At 36.5% G+C, this 19,265-nt stretch overlaps 1 protein-coding gene across 1 annotated transcript in view; it reads right to left on the bottom strand.

Annotated features, from left to right (window-relative positions):
* Positions 1–19,265, bottom strand: part of LOC126419117 (uncharacterized) — a 524,657-nt gene that overhangs the window by 8,267 nt on the left and 497,125 nt on the right. Inside the window, exons 15-18 of the mRNA XM_050086215.1 lie at positions 15,115–15,316; positions 12,306–12,421; positions 9,012–9,138; positions 6,472–6,545 (exon numbers count right to left, since the gene is read on the bottom strand). Of these exons, the coding sequence (XP_049942172.1) occupies positions 6,472–6,545; positions 9,012–9,138; positions 12,306–12,421; positions 15,115–15,316 (519 nt within the window). The remainder of the gene's footprint in view (positions 1–6,471; positions 6,546–9,011; positions 9,139–12,305; positions 12,422–15,114; positions 15,317–19,265) is intronic.

Genomic DNA, 19,265 nt, shown 5'->3' with positions numbered 1-19,265 from the left:
CAGTTAACTATAAAGACAGTGACAACAACAAATTGTGGCAGTGAGAGATTACACATAGTGGTGTGGTCTGGGATCAATTGACTAATAATGAAGTTTTGTCTGTTTCAGAAGAAGAGAGAGTGATTTGCGCCATTTGCAGTTAATGTATGAATGGATTTCTGATCACATGAAGAAAGAAGACCAAGGGCTGCCCAACAAAGTAAATAGTATCAACAGTGATGATGTACTACCGCCAACGATGGACCGGATCGAATGAAAGAGCACTTTACAAAAAGGAAAGATAAGTACAAACTATTTGTGGAGTTAATTTGTTTGTGGACTCATGTGCTTGTAAACAAAATGAATAGAGACGAGGGTAGACACTAGGTAGAAGTGAAAGCTGTAGGATCCAGTCATGACATGTCTGAGCTAAGTGGAATCGTACTCAGCAAAGAAACAGTAAAAACTGATATTTTGCAGTTAATTTTGGCAAAACTATAGGAAATGAAAGCAGATAACAATAGCAAATTTAGTCCAGTTAATGATCAGTTAACTTAAATAAGAACTGAAAACAACAGTAAAATGGACAGGGTACAAGAGCAAATGGACCAAGTTTCAGAGCTAAAAAATGGGTTGTCAGAGGGGTTAAAAAGTGTGAATGAAAAAGTTGATATTTAAAAAAATAAATTTATTGTTTTGAAAAATGAGTACGTAGTTGAATCAGCAAGACAATCGAAGAATATTGATGAGATCAGAATTGAACAGAAGGCTGTAGAGGAAAAAACTGCGTAAAACTTCACTAGTTTAAACAAAAAAAAAATGTAATGTTGAAAAAAAAATGCAAATTAATGTAACTGTTATAGATAAAAAAATTCCAGCGTTTCAAGAAATTCATGTAAACCAAAGATTGTGCACAAACAATGGTGTCGTGTGGTCCAACACTCCTATCAATAGTTTTCCATCAGACAATTTACATCCAGTGGATTTTCTGCATTCCTGTAGAGATAGTTTTGTGCCAGTCATGAATGACAATCAAAAAATTAAATTTGTTAAAAGATTTCTTGAAGGCAAAGCTCTATCATGGGTACATTTAAATTTAAGTCAGTGGGAAACATATCAAAATTCAGAAAAAGTTTTTTAAAATAAAATTTGCTTGGAAGCTGAACAGGGGAGAATCAAAAGTGAATTTTTGAATGGTCCTAATTGTAGGAGTAGGGACGGTACTTTGAAAGAGTTTTGTAAGAATCAACTTAAAAAATTAACACACCTTGACAAACCATTCGCCAAAATCACCTTGTCTGATGCACTTAAAAGGAGACTACCAGAAAGGTTGCAGTGGTATTTAGTACATGGACCTGACGATTGTCTTGAACAATTTTTGCAATATGTTGACAGGCTGGATAGCTCAGTAGAAAGAAGTATGTACCATAATAATCAGAATGATAGAAATCACAATGGGAATAATTACAGAAACAGAATCAAAGTGTTAATAGAGACAGAAATTTTGAACATCAGCAGGATAGGAATAATGGAGATAACCATGGCATTTTAATAGGACAAACAATCACAGAAGTAACTACTCAAGAAATGGAAGTTTGCCTCAATGGAGGTCCTTAATGATGTGGCACATGTATCCGAAACTGAACATGAGGAATATCAGATTTCTCATTTATGTTTTGATCTAAAGTCTTGGGATACTATGTTTAATTATGGTTAAGTAGGTACTAATCACAAACCAGAATGTGAGAGCAGTGAGAATTTTGATGTAGTATTTACTAATGATTTCTTCTCTTGGTTGGAAAGCAGTGTTACTGATGTATGTAAATCAGGTGATGACTGTACTGGATCTGAACTAGATGTTATTTTTGATGTAGATGTGAATGAGAGATGTGAAATAACTGAGGTTGGTAAGTCTTAGACTGGTGACTTTCTGCAAATGAATGTAGGTGAGGTAAGTGACTTTGATGGAGATGAGACTTGAAATGTTAGTGATGTTGTTGATGAAGTAATTTTGGCGAAATATGATGATGATGGGTAACAGGTATTTGCGGAATTTAATGAAGTTTCAGAGTTATTTGTGAATGATGTTGACAAGACAGGTAAGGTAAGTGATGTATGTGACATTGTAAGTGAAAGTCATGGAATACCAGTCCAGTAAAAACAGTTTTTCATTAATGTCACGCAGAGTAATGATCCAAACAGTAAAGGTGAGTTATCTGTGAGCCTAGAGAATAAAGGTGAAAACTTTTTGAAGTTTGTTTGGGACCAGATTGATGACAACATAGATAAACGTGCATTCTGGAATAAGTTAGCTATGGTTAGTCAGAATTTGTATCCAAATTGGTGGAATGAAGTGAAAGAAGATCTAAGCAGGATGTGTAATTTTGACAATAATATATTTTGTGTTTGTTCTGTAACAAGTGATGTTAGTTGTATCATGGAATCCATTCATTATATTCAATCTTTACCTGCCAACATGAGTAATCAAAGTAATGTTATGATATCAGCGAAGTTGATAAAACCCTGTAAAGACAGTGTGGATGTAGCACTTGATGAAATCGAAAGTAATATTTTGCATGAAGTGTCTGATAACAGAGCAAATGATTCAGATTTTGGGTGTCCTTAGATTAAGATTAAGTCTGATCAGTGGGAAGGGAACTGTTTGATTGATACAGGAAGCCCAATTTGTGGTATATACGAACAATTTAGAAACACGATCAAATACAGTAAGAATTCTGTGGAAATGCCCATTGTACGTGTATAGATAAGAGGAGCTTCTGGTATGCAAAGCAAATTTGTAAAATCTCAAGTACTGTTAAGTTTTAGTATAGAGGACAAAACCTATGAACATGAATGTGTAATGATCCCTAGTCTGGAAGAAAATATACACTATATTTGCAGATTATACAACTACATAATTGTGTTTTGTTTATCAGGAATGTAGTATGTAAGATCATGAGATTTCTAAAGTTCTGTCTTATCTATTGATTGAGTTAAATTTATGAAACACTATGTTTGGAGGTTCATACAACTATACAATTATGTTTTGTGCTTTAAAATTAGTTAGAAATAGTATCTCAGTATATCTGTATGTATCACCTTATTAGTTCATTTTTCATTGCATTTATCTCTGTTTATTAAAGTTTCATATACAGACACTTTTTAATTCTATCTGATGTAAATCCTATACTTTTTTTTTTTTAAATATATATAAATAGACAGAGCCGTGTGATGTGAGGGAGGTATTGAACAGCATATTTAGTACACAAAACAATGTTTTAGGATTTGATGTGAATGCTAGATGGGAAGTTACCTATCTGTTGGACTGTGTGATGAGAAATCTAGGGAGAAAACTGAAAGATGTGGGTGGATCCATTCCCACACTGCTGTATGGCTGTACCCTGCTGGTCCAGTCGACTTCCAAGAGATCACACATGCTGGGTAATGTACTCAACCCTTTGTCAACTACATCAGTGTTGTCACTGGGATTTGTAAATTGTTAGCCAAGTATTCATCCCACATGAAGAATTCATGGAACTAGAACAGTCACTGCTATGGACAGTGTTAATCCACATAAATGTTTGTTTTTTCAAGTAGGCGGATTAACTTCCCAATACATTATGTATTTTTTTATCAATTGTAAATGAATCTTCTAGGCCAATATGTACATAGGTTAATTTGTATAAACAATTAACAAATAGTGTGGAAGACATTTATTAGTATAGACAGTATAACAAGATGTACTAATGTCAGATTTCATACACTATTTTGGTCCTCAAGCTACTCGATTATGTCATCATTTAAACCTATTTATGACTCTGATTATCTGTATTTATCCTGAGTACTGCAATACTGTATCTCAATGGAACTTGAGCCGTGGGAAAACTCATGCCTAACTCTATTTTGGGTACTCCTGGTCATTGTGACTGTGAGTGTACTCAAGGAGAGTGTGTAACTATTGATTGAGGTTAGATGCTTCCTATAATTACTCTTTACATATGATTGAACTTAATGATACGATTATGAACTTTATTGATTTTGTTGTGTTTAAACATTTTTTGTTTGGTGTGTACCCAGTGTGGTTTGGATTCATGGGTCGGTCCCCACACCATAAGCTTAGGCCCTAATATTTTTTCATTATTTTCTCATTTCATGAGTCCACATATCCTAAATACTATGTTTTATGTGGCTGAATGATTTTGTGTTATACTCCTACTCATGACTGAGTATATTCTTCTACTCTGTACCTGTCGTCATAAGTGTTTCGAGTTGGCTCACTCGTCATACACTTATGCTTTGAATTTTTGCTCTTCTCTTTTGAAGATATGATTTTATAGATGTAAGCTTGCAATTTGTAATGGTTGTAATTTACATTGTCACTGCTGTTATTTATATAGTTTAGTGTGGTCGTGCCGCAGTTTTGACTTTTGTATCATTTGTCTTGTGACAGAATGTTCCACAGATCTGAAAATCCGAAAGCCATGTCCTGGTATATGTATAAATTATTACTTGTATAGTAGATGTTTTTCTCATGTTTTTTGTAATATTATGTATCAGATACTTCTATACATCTGTATTCCATATTTTGGTATCATTTTGTACACCGTTACTTACTTTACAGTAAGTCACAAAATATTGTAAACACATTATTTCCAAATTTTGTGAGGGGGACATTATAAAGTGACACCATCCTCTAGCATTCTTTTACTCAACAGAAGTAGTCAATACCAGAAACATATCTGAATTTTGAACAAGTTAATATTATCTCAGCTGTTTTTCTGAAAAATTTCATATGATTTTGTACGCAATGTGTTATATTTCAAGCTAAAATCTATAAAAAGAAATTAGTTTATTTTCTTTGTTACAATAGATAAGTACTAGCTCTGAATGTACAGTTAAAATTATTATTCTTAGAAACATTTGAAATTTTGAAATATTTGGCACACTGAAACTTTCTATTATTAATTACACTATCTGATATTGCTTATTATCTTTATTTCTGGATTCATTTATAAATTAACAGAATTTCATTTGTCAAGAAAATTTGTAAACCCTTTGGAATATTGTTATTAGCACAGAGTGAAGTAATAGTGGGCATGCCTCTGATGTGACCAGATGCGTTATTTTAATTGGGAAGAACAATGTAATTTTGGCATTGTTAATGTGAAGATTCAAAAGACAATGTGATACAGAAAAATGTGAGAGAATAAATTATCATGGAAAAAAAAAAAAAAAAAAATTGCACAGGCTTAGTTCAAAGTTAATTATGTCAATTGGAACCATGAGATCCTAAAATATGAAAATTTCAGCTTCAAGAATACAGCCCTAGATGTGAAGAACTGGAGTCAACTACAAGAAAAGCAGACAAGTAAAAAGTTTATTGTAAATCTTACTCCTCTTGTATTTTTGAAAAAAAAAATGATACTTTACCATCGAAAATAGTAGTGGCGACAACAAATTGTGATGGACGGGTACATTGCAAGAATCAACTCCTACTCTACAAAAGACTTTCTGAATGTGCAATAGCATAATTTTGTGCTAGTATGTCTTTAAATATGGGAAAGATATATCGAACTTTGCATAGACCACTGCTTCTGCTTTTAAATGTTTGTGCCAGCAGTACTTGACATTTTACTTCCCAAAGTTAAGTACTGTTCAGCCAATCTGTTTCCTTGTAAGTTTAAATTATAATCAGCTGCTTTTTTAGTATAATTTGGTCCTTGCTAAGTCTATTTTCTATTTGTTTTCATCTGATTGAACGTGTTAAGGACAAACATGATGTCCTCAGAAAAATCCAACAATGTATTAACTTTTCATTTCTAGTGTCATTCCAAAAGTTTCTCACTTGAGAACCATTTTTTTTTTTTTTTTTTTTTTTTTTTTTGTTGCATTGAAATACCAAATTGTCATCTTGCAGTGGAATTCACTCTTTTTTATCAGCTTCTGTAACTTCACAGAGGTCTTCCATCTTCTAATCCAAATTTTAGCATATTGGTACGAAGAAAACATCCCACTGGTGATGAGGTCATTGGAGACTTGAGTACATGCTTAGATTGGGGAAGGATAGGGAGGAAAACTGCACATACTGTTTCCAAAAGAACCATTACAGCATTTATTTTAAGTGATTTAGGGAAAACATGGGAAACATCTGTGTGTGAGCTGACAGTATTTAAAGCACCATACAGAATGTATATCCAGTATCTTCACCACTCTGATGCCTAGCTCAGTTCTGGTATTTCATTGTACCATTTATAAGGAGCACCTTCTTTCGGTGTAATAGTTTTCCTGAAACTAATTTGTGGTGTTTTGAAATAGACATCATATGACAAGGCCCTTGATATACTGTATAACATATGATGCCTATAATTAAATATAGTTATTTATGTAGTCTACAGAATCTCTGAAGCTGTACATCACATTCACGTCTAAGTTGCTAACGATTCTTCCTCATTATGGGATCTACAGAATGTGGTTATATCTCTAAATACTTACTGAACAGACATCCGCATCTTTATGAAAGAGTGAAGATTTTCCAGTAGATCTCTGGAGCTGTGGTAGTGGCCAAGCTGAAAATAAGGATTTAGGTTTATTAGATCCACTATTGACAAAAGGAAGTTGCATCTTGGCAGTCAGTGGAGCAGGAGAGAAAAGGGGAAAGGTGGCTGGAGCCGTAGTAAGGAGAAAACACTGCTGTTAAATGTTACCTCTGCCATGCACTTCGAAGTAGTTTGAAGAGTATAGATGTAGATGTAGATGAAAGGCAGTTATTACCACAATACGGGCAATGTTGAAACAAATGTTTGTTTACCAAATTTTTTGAAGCTCTCGGATGTTACTAAGAAAGGCATAAACTAAAAAGTAACCTGGTTGTAGTAGTTTATGTTAAAATTCTAAAAGCAAAACCCATTCTTCATTTCGCTCACAGCTCAAGGACTTATATTATTTTTATTTGATAGGTTGTCACTTGTATATTAGCAACATTCATTATCATGCCATTCAAGGTTCAATCTCTTTTTTTTTCTTTCTGTGTTAGTAACATTTCTTCAGTTCTTTATTTGTAGGGCCTTATTCAGGATTGTGATTGGAATGTCATTATGTTTTCCTTCATCATCATACATGTTATTCCAACAACCTTCAGGAGTGTGTCCATGGCAATGTTATTTCATCTTTCAACATTTTGTTTACAAACCATACAGGCAATGTCAAGGTGGTACGTTGACCAAATTATGCTGTGACTATTTATTCTCTGAGATGCCAATGTGAATACACAATAAGACATGAATAACATGCACCAACATTCATCTAAGATCCATGAACACTCAAACTAGACTGCCAATCTATAGTAATGACACATCAAATGGTTTGCCATTAAAATTATCAGGCAGTACAAACTACGAACAAAAATTCCTAAGCAAATGTATGGATCAATAAGAGGATTTGTAGCTAGAAAAGGCAGGAAGCTATAGAATTCTTCATCAATAAGGTGCATAGTGTACAGGAAGTCCAACATATTGCAGAAGAATAATTCATTGAACATCAGCAGCACACCAGCCATTATCAGCCAGACTGATGCCTTTGTAAAGATATCAGAATTGGTCACACTGCAATACTGGATCTGAGGAAGCAACATTATTCTGATATGTACCCCAGCTAACTGAAATTCCCTCACTCCTTATTTAATAGGAACTACTCAGAGGTTCTGATTGAAATGACATAAACACTCTGCCTCTGGAAAAACTGCTTCTAGATCAGCACTACTTGCTCCTTGTACTGTCCACACCATCAGTCATAACAACAGATACTCAACAATCTCAGATTTCATGGTGAAAGAAGCACTTACTACCAGACAATCTTATAACTGGATTGAGAGTTTCAATTTAGACACCACTTGGAGTCCAGTCATATTTTTTGTGTGCTCTCATAGGCATTTTAGATTTGGTTTTGCATTGCCTGACAATCTGAATGATGAACTATATGATGCATAAGCATTTATGGTTTTGCATCTTTCACCTCATGTTTCCATGTTTTAAATGAAATTTAGTGCACATTCTGTGACTTCTTTGTTAAATCACACTGGTATCTCAGTGAATAAACAAATAGAGCAATATCCTTGGAAGTCAATCAGTAATTGCTATGCAATGTAGCAAAATCACCTGAAGATGAAATAATAATGTTCCAGACACCACCCTGAGAAATTGATGGAACAATACATCTGCTGGGAAAGCTACAGAAACAAAACATACTTGTTTAATTTTATTGTAACCATTTGTAAGTAGAATGGTAATCATTTTTTCATACTAATGTGTATGTTAACAATTGTGAAGCCTTCACACAGGTCACATATTGATAACAAACCAACCTTATTGTATTCATAAATTTAGTGACTCTTGAAGTGAGCAATTTAATGTCATGATGAAAAGTGTAGTCAGCTCCTGAGCCTGGCTTCAACATTTTAGCAACTATTTAACAAAATATTAAATAAATATATGCCAATAGTTATGAAAGCTTAAAAACATGTACAGTATGAAGTTCTACATTTCTTCACTCTACTGAAATTTATTTTTCTTTGATATTCTACACAACTGTTGTTTTTATTAGTAACTTATGTGACTGCTTATCAACAACTTACAACTTTCTCATTCCTCACACACCTCCATCAGTACCTGTTTAGAATACAGTTTTAATGTGTCACTAGTATAACTACATTGGTACTTTTATTACAAAATACATTATTAATCTTTATCTTGTTTGCTTCAAGACTTTTTTAAGCCACTTTTGCTAGAGATTGAAAAATACAAAGCCTGACATCTATTACTATGCTTGTTTACAGGGTACTAAATCAACCTATATACACATATTGTGCCATAGTTGGGCAAGTTATTAACATTATTTCTAGATTTTTCGAATTATAGTTACAAATTTCACTGTTTGTTAGTTTCCAGATATGATAGTAACAGGTCTATAGTAGTTTTTGCAATGAACTGAATGTGAAGCTGTAGCGACAACAATAAATCAAGTCATTGTTGACTTACCTGTTCCAAAAGCCACTGAGAAATGCGAGCATGGTCCTTTTCTTTTTCAAATCGATGATCTGCTAGAATCATAGCTCCCCAGTCACCAATATGCCTTATACATCTTCCTAGAGCCTGATTGAGTGCCCTGAAAATTTACAAATGACAAAAATATTAACAATAACTAATCTATAGAAATCCACAAGTACACAATGAGGGCAAAAATGAAATTGAGTAAGAGGTGGAGGGGAGGGAGGAAGGGAGTGTGGGAGGGGGAGAGGTGTGGAGAAAGAGAGGACAATGTGGGAGGGGGAGAGGTGTGGAGAAAGAGAGGACAATGTTGCAGGAATATAGAAATATACTCTGATTAGCCACAGCATTATGACTACTGCTGACCAGAGACTGAATGCTACCTGGTGGTACTCCAGGCATACGACACGGTAAAGAGAGTATATAAGTGGGTCAGAGATTAATGTGATGAGGTATCATTCTAGCAGTGATATGGACTGCATATGGGGAAATCCTATTACGTAAGTGACTTTGATAAATAGCAGATCGTTATGGCTTGATGCCTGGGAATGAACATTTTCGAAATGGTGAAGCCGGGTAGGTGTTCATTCTGTGTTGTTGTGAGTGTATATGGAAAATAGCTGAAGGACGGTGAAACCATTAAGTATGCAAATGTCCAAGCCTCATCACAGAACGTGAAGACTGGAGGCTTGCCCACTCTATAAAGCAGGGCAGGTGGGATCTGCAGCATATCTTAAAGAGTACAATTACAAGTAGGCACAAGTGTTTGGGCTCACACCATTCAGAGTACATTGTTGATCATGGGGTTCCACAGCACCCATTTGTGTTCCCATGTTGACCCAACATCTGGTAAATGGCTGCTCAAAACATGCACTGCATCATGGACACAGGGCAATGGGAGCAGTATTATGCTATGGTGGACATTTATTTGGGCTTCCATGTGATCTGTGGTAGTAACTGAGGGTGCCATGACAGGTGTGGACTATATGAACATTACTGTGCACCACCAGCATCTCTTCCCAGATTGGGATGACATCATCCAGCAGGATAACTGCCCATCTCACAAGGCCAGAATCATGCTACAGTAATTTGAGGAGCATAATAGTGAACTCATATTGATGTACTGGAGACCAAATTAATCTGGTCAGAAACTGATGGCACATTTCTGGGACGCTACTGGATACCGGCTCTGTACTCACAAACCACTGGCCCATAATTTATAATTTACAGGAACTGTGTGTTGGCATCTGATGTCACATACCTCCAGAAACCTACAAAGGACTTGTTGAATCCAAACCACGCAGAATCAATGATGCATTGCAATGAAAAGGTAAACCAACACCCAATTAAGCAAGTTGTCATGATATTTTCACTCATTGGTGTATATTTGTGATGGTAATTCACCTAAAGAGTGTTTCACATGAGTCCAGTGAAGTAATTAGAATAATAAATGGTTTATCATGAGCCATATACATGTTTAAAGAAATATTTGATATTTAACTTAGGAATTTTTTTCTTGATGCTTCTTTAATCATTTCTTCTTTCTGCATTTATTAGACATCTGCCTGTTACGGCCTACTGGTTGAAATTATGGTGATCACATTTTTGCAATAGCTGTGGTATTGCCCACAAAGAAATCTTGCCTTCAGGCAGGACAGTAAACAAGAAAATATATCAGAAAGTGTTAAAATGCATTCAAGCTTGAATTCAATGAATCTGTCTAGACCTCTTCACATTCATGATTTCTTTGTACTACACAACAATGCCTTGACTCAATCAGCAGTAGTGAGCCACTGCTTCCTCACTGGAAAGCAAGTCTCAACATTACAACTTCTTCACCAAATATGACACCTCTGAAATATTTCTCCTTTTAGGATTCAAAATCACTTTAATTGAGTAGACCCATGAGGCTTGACTGATAACTGCAAAACAATTCTGAAACAATTATAAGGATATGACAAGACTGTGTTGCACTATGGCCTCTTTCATTTGGCAGTTGAAAACTCACGGCTCGGTTACTAGAAAGTATCACCAAGGGCTGACGCAAGAAGCCTCTGAGAAGGGAAGTTAGCTGGGCATATTCTCACAAGAAGCTACAAGTCCGACACAGCAAGAATTGCAGCCTGGGCCTCTTTGTGGAACAAGTTATCACATGTCTAACTTTGACAACTGCTGTCAGGAATTTAACACACTGACTGCAGAAACAGAATGTACCAATGCCAAGCTAGATCACCACACGTCCAAGCCCGTTTATGGACTGCTTCCTTGTTCAAAGTGATGAGGAGTGATGGCTTGGCAAAACAGTGGGGGTCAAACCACCATAAATACTGCCAATTTCAGCTATTTAGTGTCGATCGTCACCTGCAGCCAGCTACGAGAGGTACTCTCCTACAGTTGTAGTGCTTAAATGGACCATCTAGCTGCTACTACTAGACATCGCCTCTATTGGCTGTGGGACTACTAGCTGCACCACTTAGTCCTAATGCCACTGGGAGTTGAACTGATGCCTCCAATCTGGGAGACCAAAATGCTGATTGACTTCTACCAAATTCAGGGGACCTATCAGGGGGTGGGGGGTCTTCCATGGTTCACACCTGGAGCCTGACCAGCTGCTGAGCGGCCACCTGCCTTATGTGGGCACACTATACTACTGCCAACTTTCCCCTGCAGGTCCAGATCAATGATGAAGCAGTCCTTTTTTCAACACTGCACGCTCAAGTGCTTTCCGCACTGAGTCACACATCTGTACCAGCAAATCTGACCAGATTCAGCCATTGCAACCTGTAGTGGGGTATCTGACCTTACCCTCAATCCTGACACACTACTACTACCAGAACTCACACTGAATGACATAATTGAGTGAATAGACAACTAAAACTTACTTGCAGCTGGTTTTGAATTTGTTGCTGCCTCAGTTTGGGAGCTTATGGATCAGACTGTGTGTTCATATAAAAAATGAGTCAAAGAGGAAATGACATTAAATGCTGTACCAGTCTGTGACATGCAATGTAAGGTGTAATGTTTTGAGAATTCTGACCTCTTGTGTCAGCAGACTTTGAGACCATCCCAAAATCTCAATGTGGAAACAATTAAGTAATCAAATAGTTATACATGCCTTCATTGTGCAAAGAAATGAAGGTATAAAAATGAAGTAAGGGTTTTAGTTTGTTTTGTATTTTGTTGTTTTCAAATACGAGTCTTCTTTGTTCCCTTATAAACAAATCTACTTCAGGATACTCAAAATAAATATATTGTCATATTTAATATAAATCATGTTTAGCAAACCTGTATGCTTGTGTAGTGTACCACTGTCGTCCATTCTGCAGTTGTGGGTGCAGGTTATTGTACTTCTGCTTCAATGTGACTTGTGGGTCCTTCACACTGGGGTATGGAATACCAACCTAAAATTAGTAACAAAGTATAAAAAATCTTAATATAATTAAAGTTAACACTATGAAAAAATAAATTTGGACAGACGCTTTTTGTGTGTTGCTACTTTACAATTTTGTCTCCAATTTCTCAAAAATGTGATAACCAGGAAAGCTACAAAAAGGAAATTATCACTTTTGGGAACATCACAGTGGTTAATACATGTAGTTTCAACTGGTAGAACATGGAATGGACTGTCATACATTTGCCACAAATTCTTTAATGTATGAAACAGTATTTGAGATACAAGAATAGTACCTGCTTACTAGTTGGTAAAATCAGAAAATAACTAAAAGAATAACAGTAGCTAACATTTTGTTGAATTTAAAGCTTTCTGAGAGGCTGAGTCTTCATTGCTAGCAGAGATCGGGATAGAATAAAGGTAAATAAAAGTGAGAAAAGTGGTTTATCAAAGTTAGAAGGAACAATGTGTCTTTTGAGTTGTCCCAATACTGAAATCAAATACTGATGAAGTTTAACTAAGGAATATCTCACATCTCATACAAGTGTTTGTGCTTTTTAGGTGGGAAAACACTTTTTCATTAGAATCAAATTGCCGCTACCTACTGATTATTTGTTCTGTCACTATGTTCTATGAGGTACATTATGGTTTGTCACAAATGTTGCATGGACACAAAACTAAAATTATATTTTGACATTGCAATAAATGTCAGGAATCCACAATTATGAGGCTCTGGTATTATCAAGTATTTTTCTAATTATGTAAATGGAACATTATTCACAACACACTGTTCTTGATTGCATTGGAATATCTTGGATAGCACACATAACACTGAACTGCTCAATTTAAGAAAACTCTCTCTGTAGGAGTTTCAGTATGTTGAAAGTACAATCCTTCTTTGCCACTTGTTAAGTATTTTATAAATTCTGAGTGGGATTATGAATTTGGGACAAACTCATCCTTATCATCATCAGCTTGGTACTGTCTCACAAAAAAGTGTGCATGTTTAGTACACAAAATGGAAACATCTGGGTAATTAGTATGGCATAAGATAGTGGATTGGAAATTTTAAATTCAGGAGATCAAAACAATGTTGTTATAAGATCTGCCCTGATGAAATATTTACAGTTCAAAATTAATTGCTAATGATATATGATTAAGTTTTTCCTTAGGAAATGGATGGTTTTTAGAAGAGGGCATGTTCAGTAGCTTAGAACATTGATAATAAGAGAGTTGAAATTCTTTCTTAAATAAAATGAAACACACAAAAGTGGGATGACCATAAATTCAAGATGCTTTAGAAGTGGTATTTACAATCAATAATGAATTCTTTTGAGTGATAAGAATCATGGAAACTTGCAATATTTTGGCAATTGGATTTAAGGATTTCCTGCAACACTAGTGGCTGGAGGTTTATCAGGTCAGAGAATGTAAGGACATATGTTCTTCAGCAGGACAGTGACTAGTAAATAAATGCAGCTTTTACATTAATCAATGAACTGCTGATTGCTTTACTTGTTCACAATCTTGTTTTCTCAGTTCTATCCTTTATTTTGTCATACAAAAAAGTATCTACATTTTTGCCTCTTTCTGGTGCTACTAGTTCGTTTTACGGCATTCTCCCACGTTTTGTTTTTTTAACATATTCTGGCCAGATTCATCTTAATTTCTCTACAAATAACTTTTTATATTTAGTTTCAGTTTTGCATATTTTCTCTTCTGCATACGTAGCCATATCACAAGAGCATATCACCAAGCTGACACTTTTCACACCATAGCACCACACTGAGTTCTGACTTATAGTTGCTTGGATGGAGCAACAATATTTGAACTCTGACTATCGAAATTGAGCATGGATGGTGTGTTTTTCCATATTATGAAAAGGAAAGTTGCCACTCACCATACAGCGGAGATGCTGAGTTGCAGACAGGCACAACAAAAGGACTGTCACAAATAAAGCTTTCAGGCTGTAAGGCCTTCGTCAAAAATAGATATATATATATATATATATCTATCTATATATATATATATATCTCTCTCTCTCTCTCTCTCTCTCTCTCTCTCTCTCTCTCTCTCTCTCTCTTGGACGTGTGGTGATCTAGCTTGGCATTGGTACATTCTGTTTCTGCAGCCAGTGTGTTAAATTCCTGACAGCAGTTGTCAAAGTTAGACATGTGATAACTTGTTCCACAAAGAGGCCCAGGCTGCAATTCTTGCTGTGTCGGACTTGTAGCTTCTTGTGAGACTTGTAGCTTCTTGTGAGAATATGCCCAGCTAACACACACACACACACACACACACACACACACACACACGACTGCAGTCTCAGGCAACTGAAGCAACACTGCGAGCTGCAGCACCAGTGCATGATGGGAGTGGCGATTGGGTAGGGGTAAGGAGGAGGCTGCGGCAGGGAGGGGGAGGGATAGTAGGGTAAGGGTGTGTTTCTCTGTTTCTGTTTAAAAGTTTTGTGTACGTGTCTTTTAATTGTGCCTGTCTGAAACTTAACATGTCTGCTTTATGGTAAGTAGCAATATATCTTCTCCTACATTGTTGGTACTGTAATACAAGATTAGAAGGAAAGTAGTATTAAGGTCTATTTTGAGATTACCATAAACTGAATTCCTAACGCCCCAAAATGTGACAACAAATGAGAAGCCAGAATGTCTAGTATTAAGATTAAGAACAAACAAAATTACTCACCACAACTACGGCACGAGCTCTACCATCAGCAAAGTCAAATCCCTCTGATATCTTACCACGCATAACGGCCATCATCAGTGCACCTGCTGCTGTACATTCATAATACTCAGTTATCACTGGTTCCAATTCAGCAGAAGTTCGTGGCTCTAAGAAGACTCTTTTATACTGTGAAATTTTCTCCCAGAGGCCAGTCTGCTGCCATCTGTGAAATACAGCACAGTTCACCAGACTTTATTGTTAACTGAATGAACAAAATTAAGGTAACTTGAAGAAAAGTAATAACAACACTATAAGGTAAACTACGAGAATTTAAACGTATTGAAGAACATAAGCAAACACTAAGAAGTATCACTAACTTGTGCCAAGAAATCTAGTTTCACAGAAACCTAATTCTTACTATAGTGTTTCTTTTCTGCAGTAGAAAAAGTGGAAATCTATTCAAGAATGCTTAAAAAGAATCTCAAGGACTATGAAATGCCACGGAATTGCCATGATGTTGATCTTGTGTGTCGCACACACATACACAAATGTAATAACTGTGTCTTCAATAATATTATTAACGTAACGTGAATCAAGATGGCATGAGTTATGATGCAAGAGGCTTTACACTACGTAAAAATGTTGCACAATATAATCCTAAGATTATTGACAGCAGTATCTACTACTTCCTCAGATGTTAAAACCAGAACAACTAATCAAATACATCAATCAAAGTTGGTTCTAGAAACTTTCTAAGTAGGCTTTTACAGAATGGTGTGTGTCCATTTTCTAGAATCTGCCAATTCAATTGTTTCAGCATCTCCATGACAATCCCTCGTGGTTCAAACAAAACACTGAATATCCCCTATTAGTCTTATTTGGTTTGAGTCCCACATGCTTGCGCAATATTCTAGGATGAGTCACACAAGTGTCTTTCTTGCAATCTGCTTTGTCGACTGATTATATTTCCCTAGTATTCTACCAATGAACCCCACTGTGCCAAGAGATTTGACTATGACTGATCCTATGTGATTATTCTATTTCATATCACTACAAACGGTTACATGAAGGTATTTGTATGAGTTGACTGATTCCAACTGTGACTCACTGATATGATAGTCATATGATACTCCATTTTCTCACTTTCTGAAGAGGACAGTTTTACATTTTTGAACATGTGAGGAAGTTTGCTATAATCTCCCCCAACAAAAAATGTTTTACATGATCAATGTTGTTGGAATCCATGCTGGCTGGCAAGAAGGAAGACAATCTATTGGAGGTACCTCATTACATTTGAGGTCAGAATATATTCTAAGATTCTACAACAAATAGGTGTCCAAGTTACTAGCCAATAGCTCTGGGGACCGCTTCTGTGGCCCTTCTTGTAAATGAGTACAACCTGTGTTTTCTTCCTACCATTGGGCACAGTATTTTGCTATAGTTAAAAGAAGAGTTAAAACAACCACAGATTTAATACAGAACCAACAGGGATTCCATCAGGCACAAATTTGATCAAAAGGGTAAGTCTAACATTCAACACTTATAAACAGATTTTTTGACACTAAGATAGCGATAGACAGGTAACATGAAAAACAGAATGTAGGAAATGAAAATCTCTCCAATCAAAACTACCAAAATATACAACAGATGTATTATAACATTGTAAAGGAGACATTTATTCAATTGTGAAACCAAATTTTTTATTTTGATACGTAATGGTATCAATAGGTGACAACATGGTGGACAACACACAAGTTGTTCCATACAACTTCAGGTGAACTGATGGAATGATATTTCGGCAGGGAGTATTCTGGCTGTCATTTAGTGAATACTGACGAAAATGCACTGATCTCTCATATTTAAGCCCCCACTGGCACAAGTGTGATGTATCCAGTTGGCAATGTGCATGTGCTGTTTGAGCGCATGCTATTCTGCTGCAAGTATGTGCACTGTGCCGCACACCCTCCATGGTGAAAGCTTGTCTCATTGATATAAAATCTAATGTCTTCATACAGTAAAATCACAGAATATGCTAGATATGCAGAGTACAACATTTTCCTATGACAGAATTGTATGCAGAACGTATCCACAAGCTGCCACAGGGTGTATATGTGGACAAGGAAAAAAAATTCCCAGATTTCTTCCGTATTTCCCGGGTGGAAACATAGTTTTTCCCTGTTAATTGACAGTATATTTTCTCTCGGAACTGTATAACTTATCAATCCTTTGAATGGTTATGTTTTTATACATGGGCGTAGAATTTCCCGGCGCTTTAGAAAACGAAACACCTTTTGGAAAGATGTTTGATGTGCAGTAACATGTACGCTGCATATTTTTGTATTACGAAAGTATAAATTCGAATTCCACCAGGCACCGCATGTTACTTTCCGAAGCATTGAAATCGAGATTGCGATGCGTATTTGTAAGCCAGTCATAGATCATGTCACGTGATCTCGCCAGCCGATGACAGTGGATATTCAGAGCTTCGGACATGTGGTGTAGTCAGCCAATAGCGACATCACCATTAAGTAGCACGAACACACGAACAGGAAAAGTTAAAGGTTATATATAATGTTGCTACACGAAAAACAAAGCTTTCACATATAATGTTGGTCTTTTATGCACGTATTACATTTTAAGACATATCACACAAATGTGCCAGTAAATTTAGTCGTTTATTCACACTCTGGTAGTCTGAATCTATGGATTTTGCTGGCAATCGTAACAACGCTCATCATTCTCAAACCCTATCAACCACATAATCAGACAGTGGTTGGCTTTCTTTCGTTCAGCTATACTCTGCTCAGCTCATATAGCCCCTTTTGTCTGCAGGAAAGATTATTTCTAGATGTGACGAGGATTCCACTGACAGAGACATCACGTACACTATGCACGGATTCACAAATCAACTTATGATTCATTCAGAAATCAACTTAGAATGTGTTCAACAATGTTCAAAGTCATTCAAATTATCGATAGACCAACGTGCGCTGAATGCTAAGCGCTTTGAGAAACAAGTTTTATACGAATTCCCCCCCCCCCCCCCCCCAACTAGATCCAGGGCTGCTGCTGCTGTGCAATCTGGCAGCTTGGGTGCACCAGCAAAATTTTACCCCGGTAGCACCTAGCTTTTTTTTTTAACTGCGACTGCTTACACAGCCAAAGGCCATGTTTCTGTAGCCAGAAGTGGAAGAAGATACTACTCAACTGCACATGTGCGTGATCCCACTCGTAACTGCTAAAATAAATCTAATGTTAACAGTTGTGATGTCATGCTCATCGGAGGCAATTTGTTGTTACGAAGCATTGCATAGTCTTCCTAAAGCCTTTGAAACATTTTGCTGTTGGCAGACGCTTGTATGAGCACTATGTTTTGTTGCTGTATATGGCGCATTTGCTTTGCAATTTAAGTTTTATTTTAGTTTTTTCTCTCGTTCATGTTTTATGGCTGCAGTATTATTCTGCAGTAGCAGGATACAGTAATATTCTTTGTTAGCGTATTGCTTCTTACCAGTCAAAATTACAAAAATTTAACTGAGAACCAAAACAATGAAAAATTCCCAGAATTCAAAAAAATTCCCGGGTTTTTCCCGGCTTTCTCCCAGATGAAAAAATTCCTGGGTTTTTCCCGGATCCCCCAGTTGTCCCGGGTTGTAGACACCCTGTGCCATATCAACTGATAAGGAACTCAGACAGTCATGTTTCCACTGATTCCCTGATGGTGGAGCTCCAAACGTTTGACGCATAGGCCACTGTGTGTGTTTCATTGTATTTCATCAAATGACCAATGAAAATACAGTATTTGGCAACAGCGAACTTATGGGTTGGAGAACGTGAGTATACTGCTGATGTTCTACAATGTGAAGTTTTAAATTTCACAACAAATAAGTTGTCACACACAAATACTTATCTGACATAATGGTGGGCAGGGATTGAACACATCAATTTGAAATATACTGCTGCACTCCCATAGCCCTCTTTCAGTCTGTGTAATCTTCAAGAGTCTGCCAATTCAGTGCTTTCAGCACCTCTGTGGCACTCTTTCTTATGTGAAGTGAGCCTGTGACCATTTGTGTTGCACCTCCCCCTCCCCTTTGTGGACATTCGGTAGTCCCACGGTAGTTCTATCTGGTACCACATGCTTGCGGAGTGTTCTAGGATGGGTCACATAC

The sequence above is a fragment of the Schistocerca serialis genome, chromosome 9 (assembly GCF_023864345.2).
Source record: "Schistocerca serialis cubense isolate TAMUIC-IGC-003099 chromosome 9, iqSchSeri2.2, whole genome shotgun sequence".
In the NCBI taxonomy this organism is placed as follows: Eukaryota; Metazoa; Arthropoda; class Insecta; order Orthoptera; family Acrididae; genus Schistocerca; species Schistocerca serialis.
Note: the sequence above shows the minus strand (reverse complement) of the source record. Positions and strands in the feature narration are given on the sequence as shown.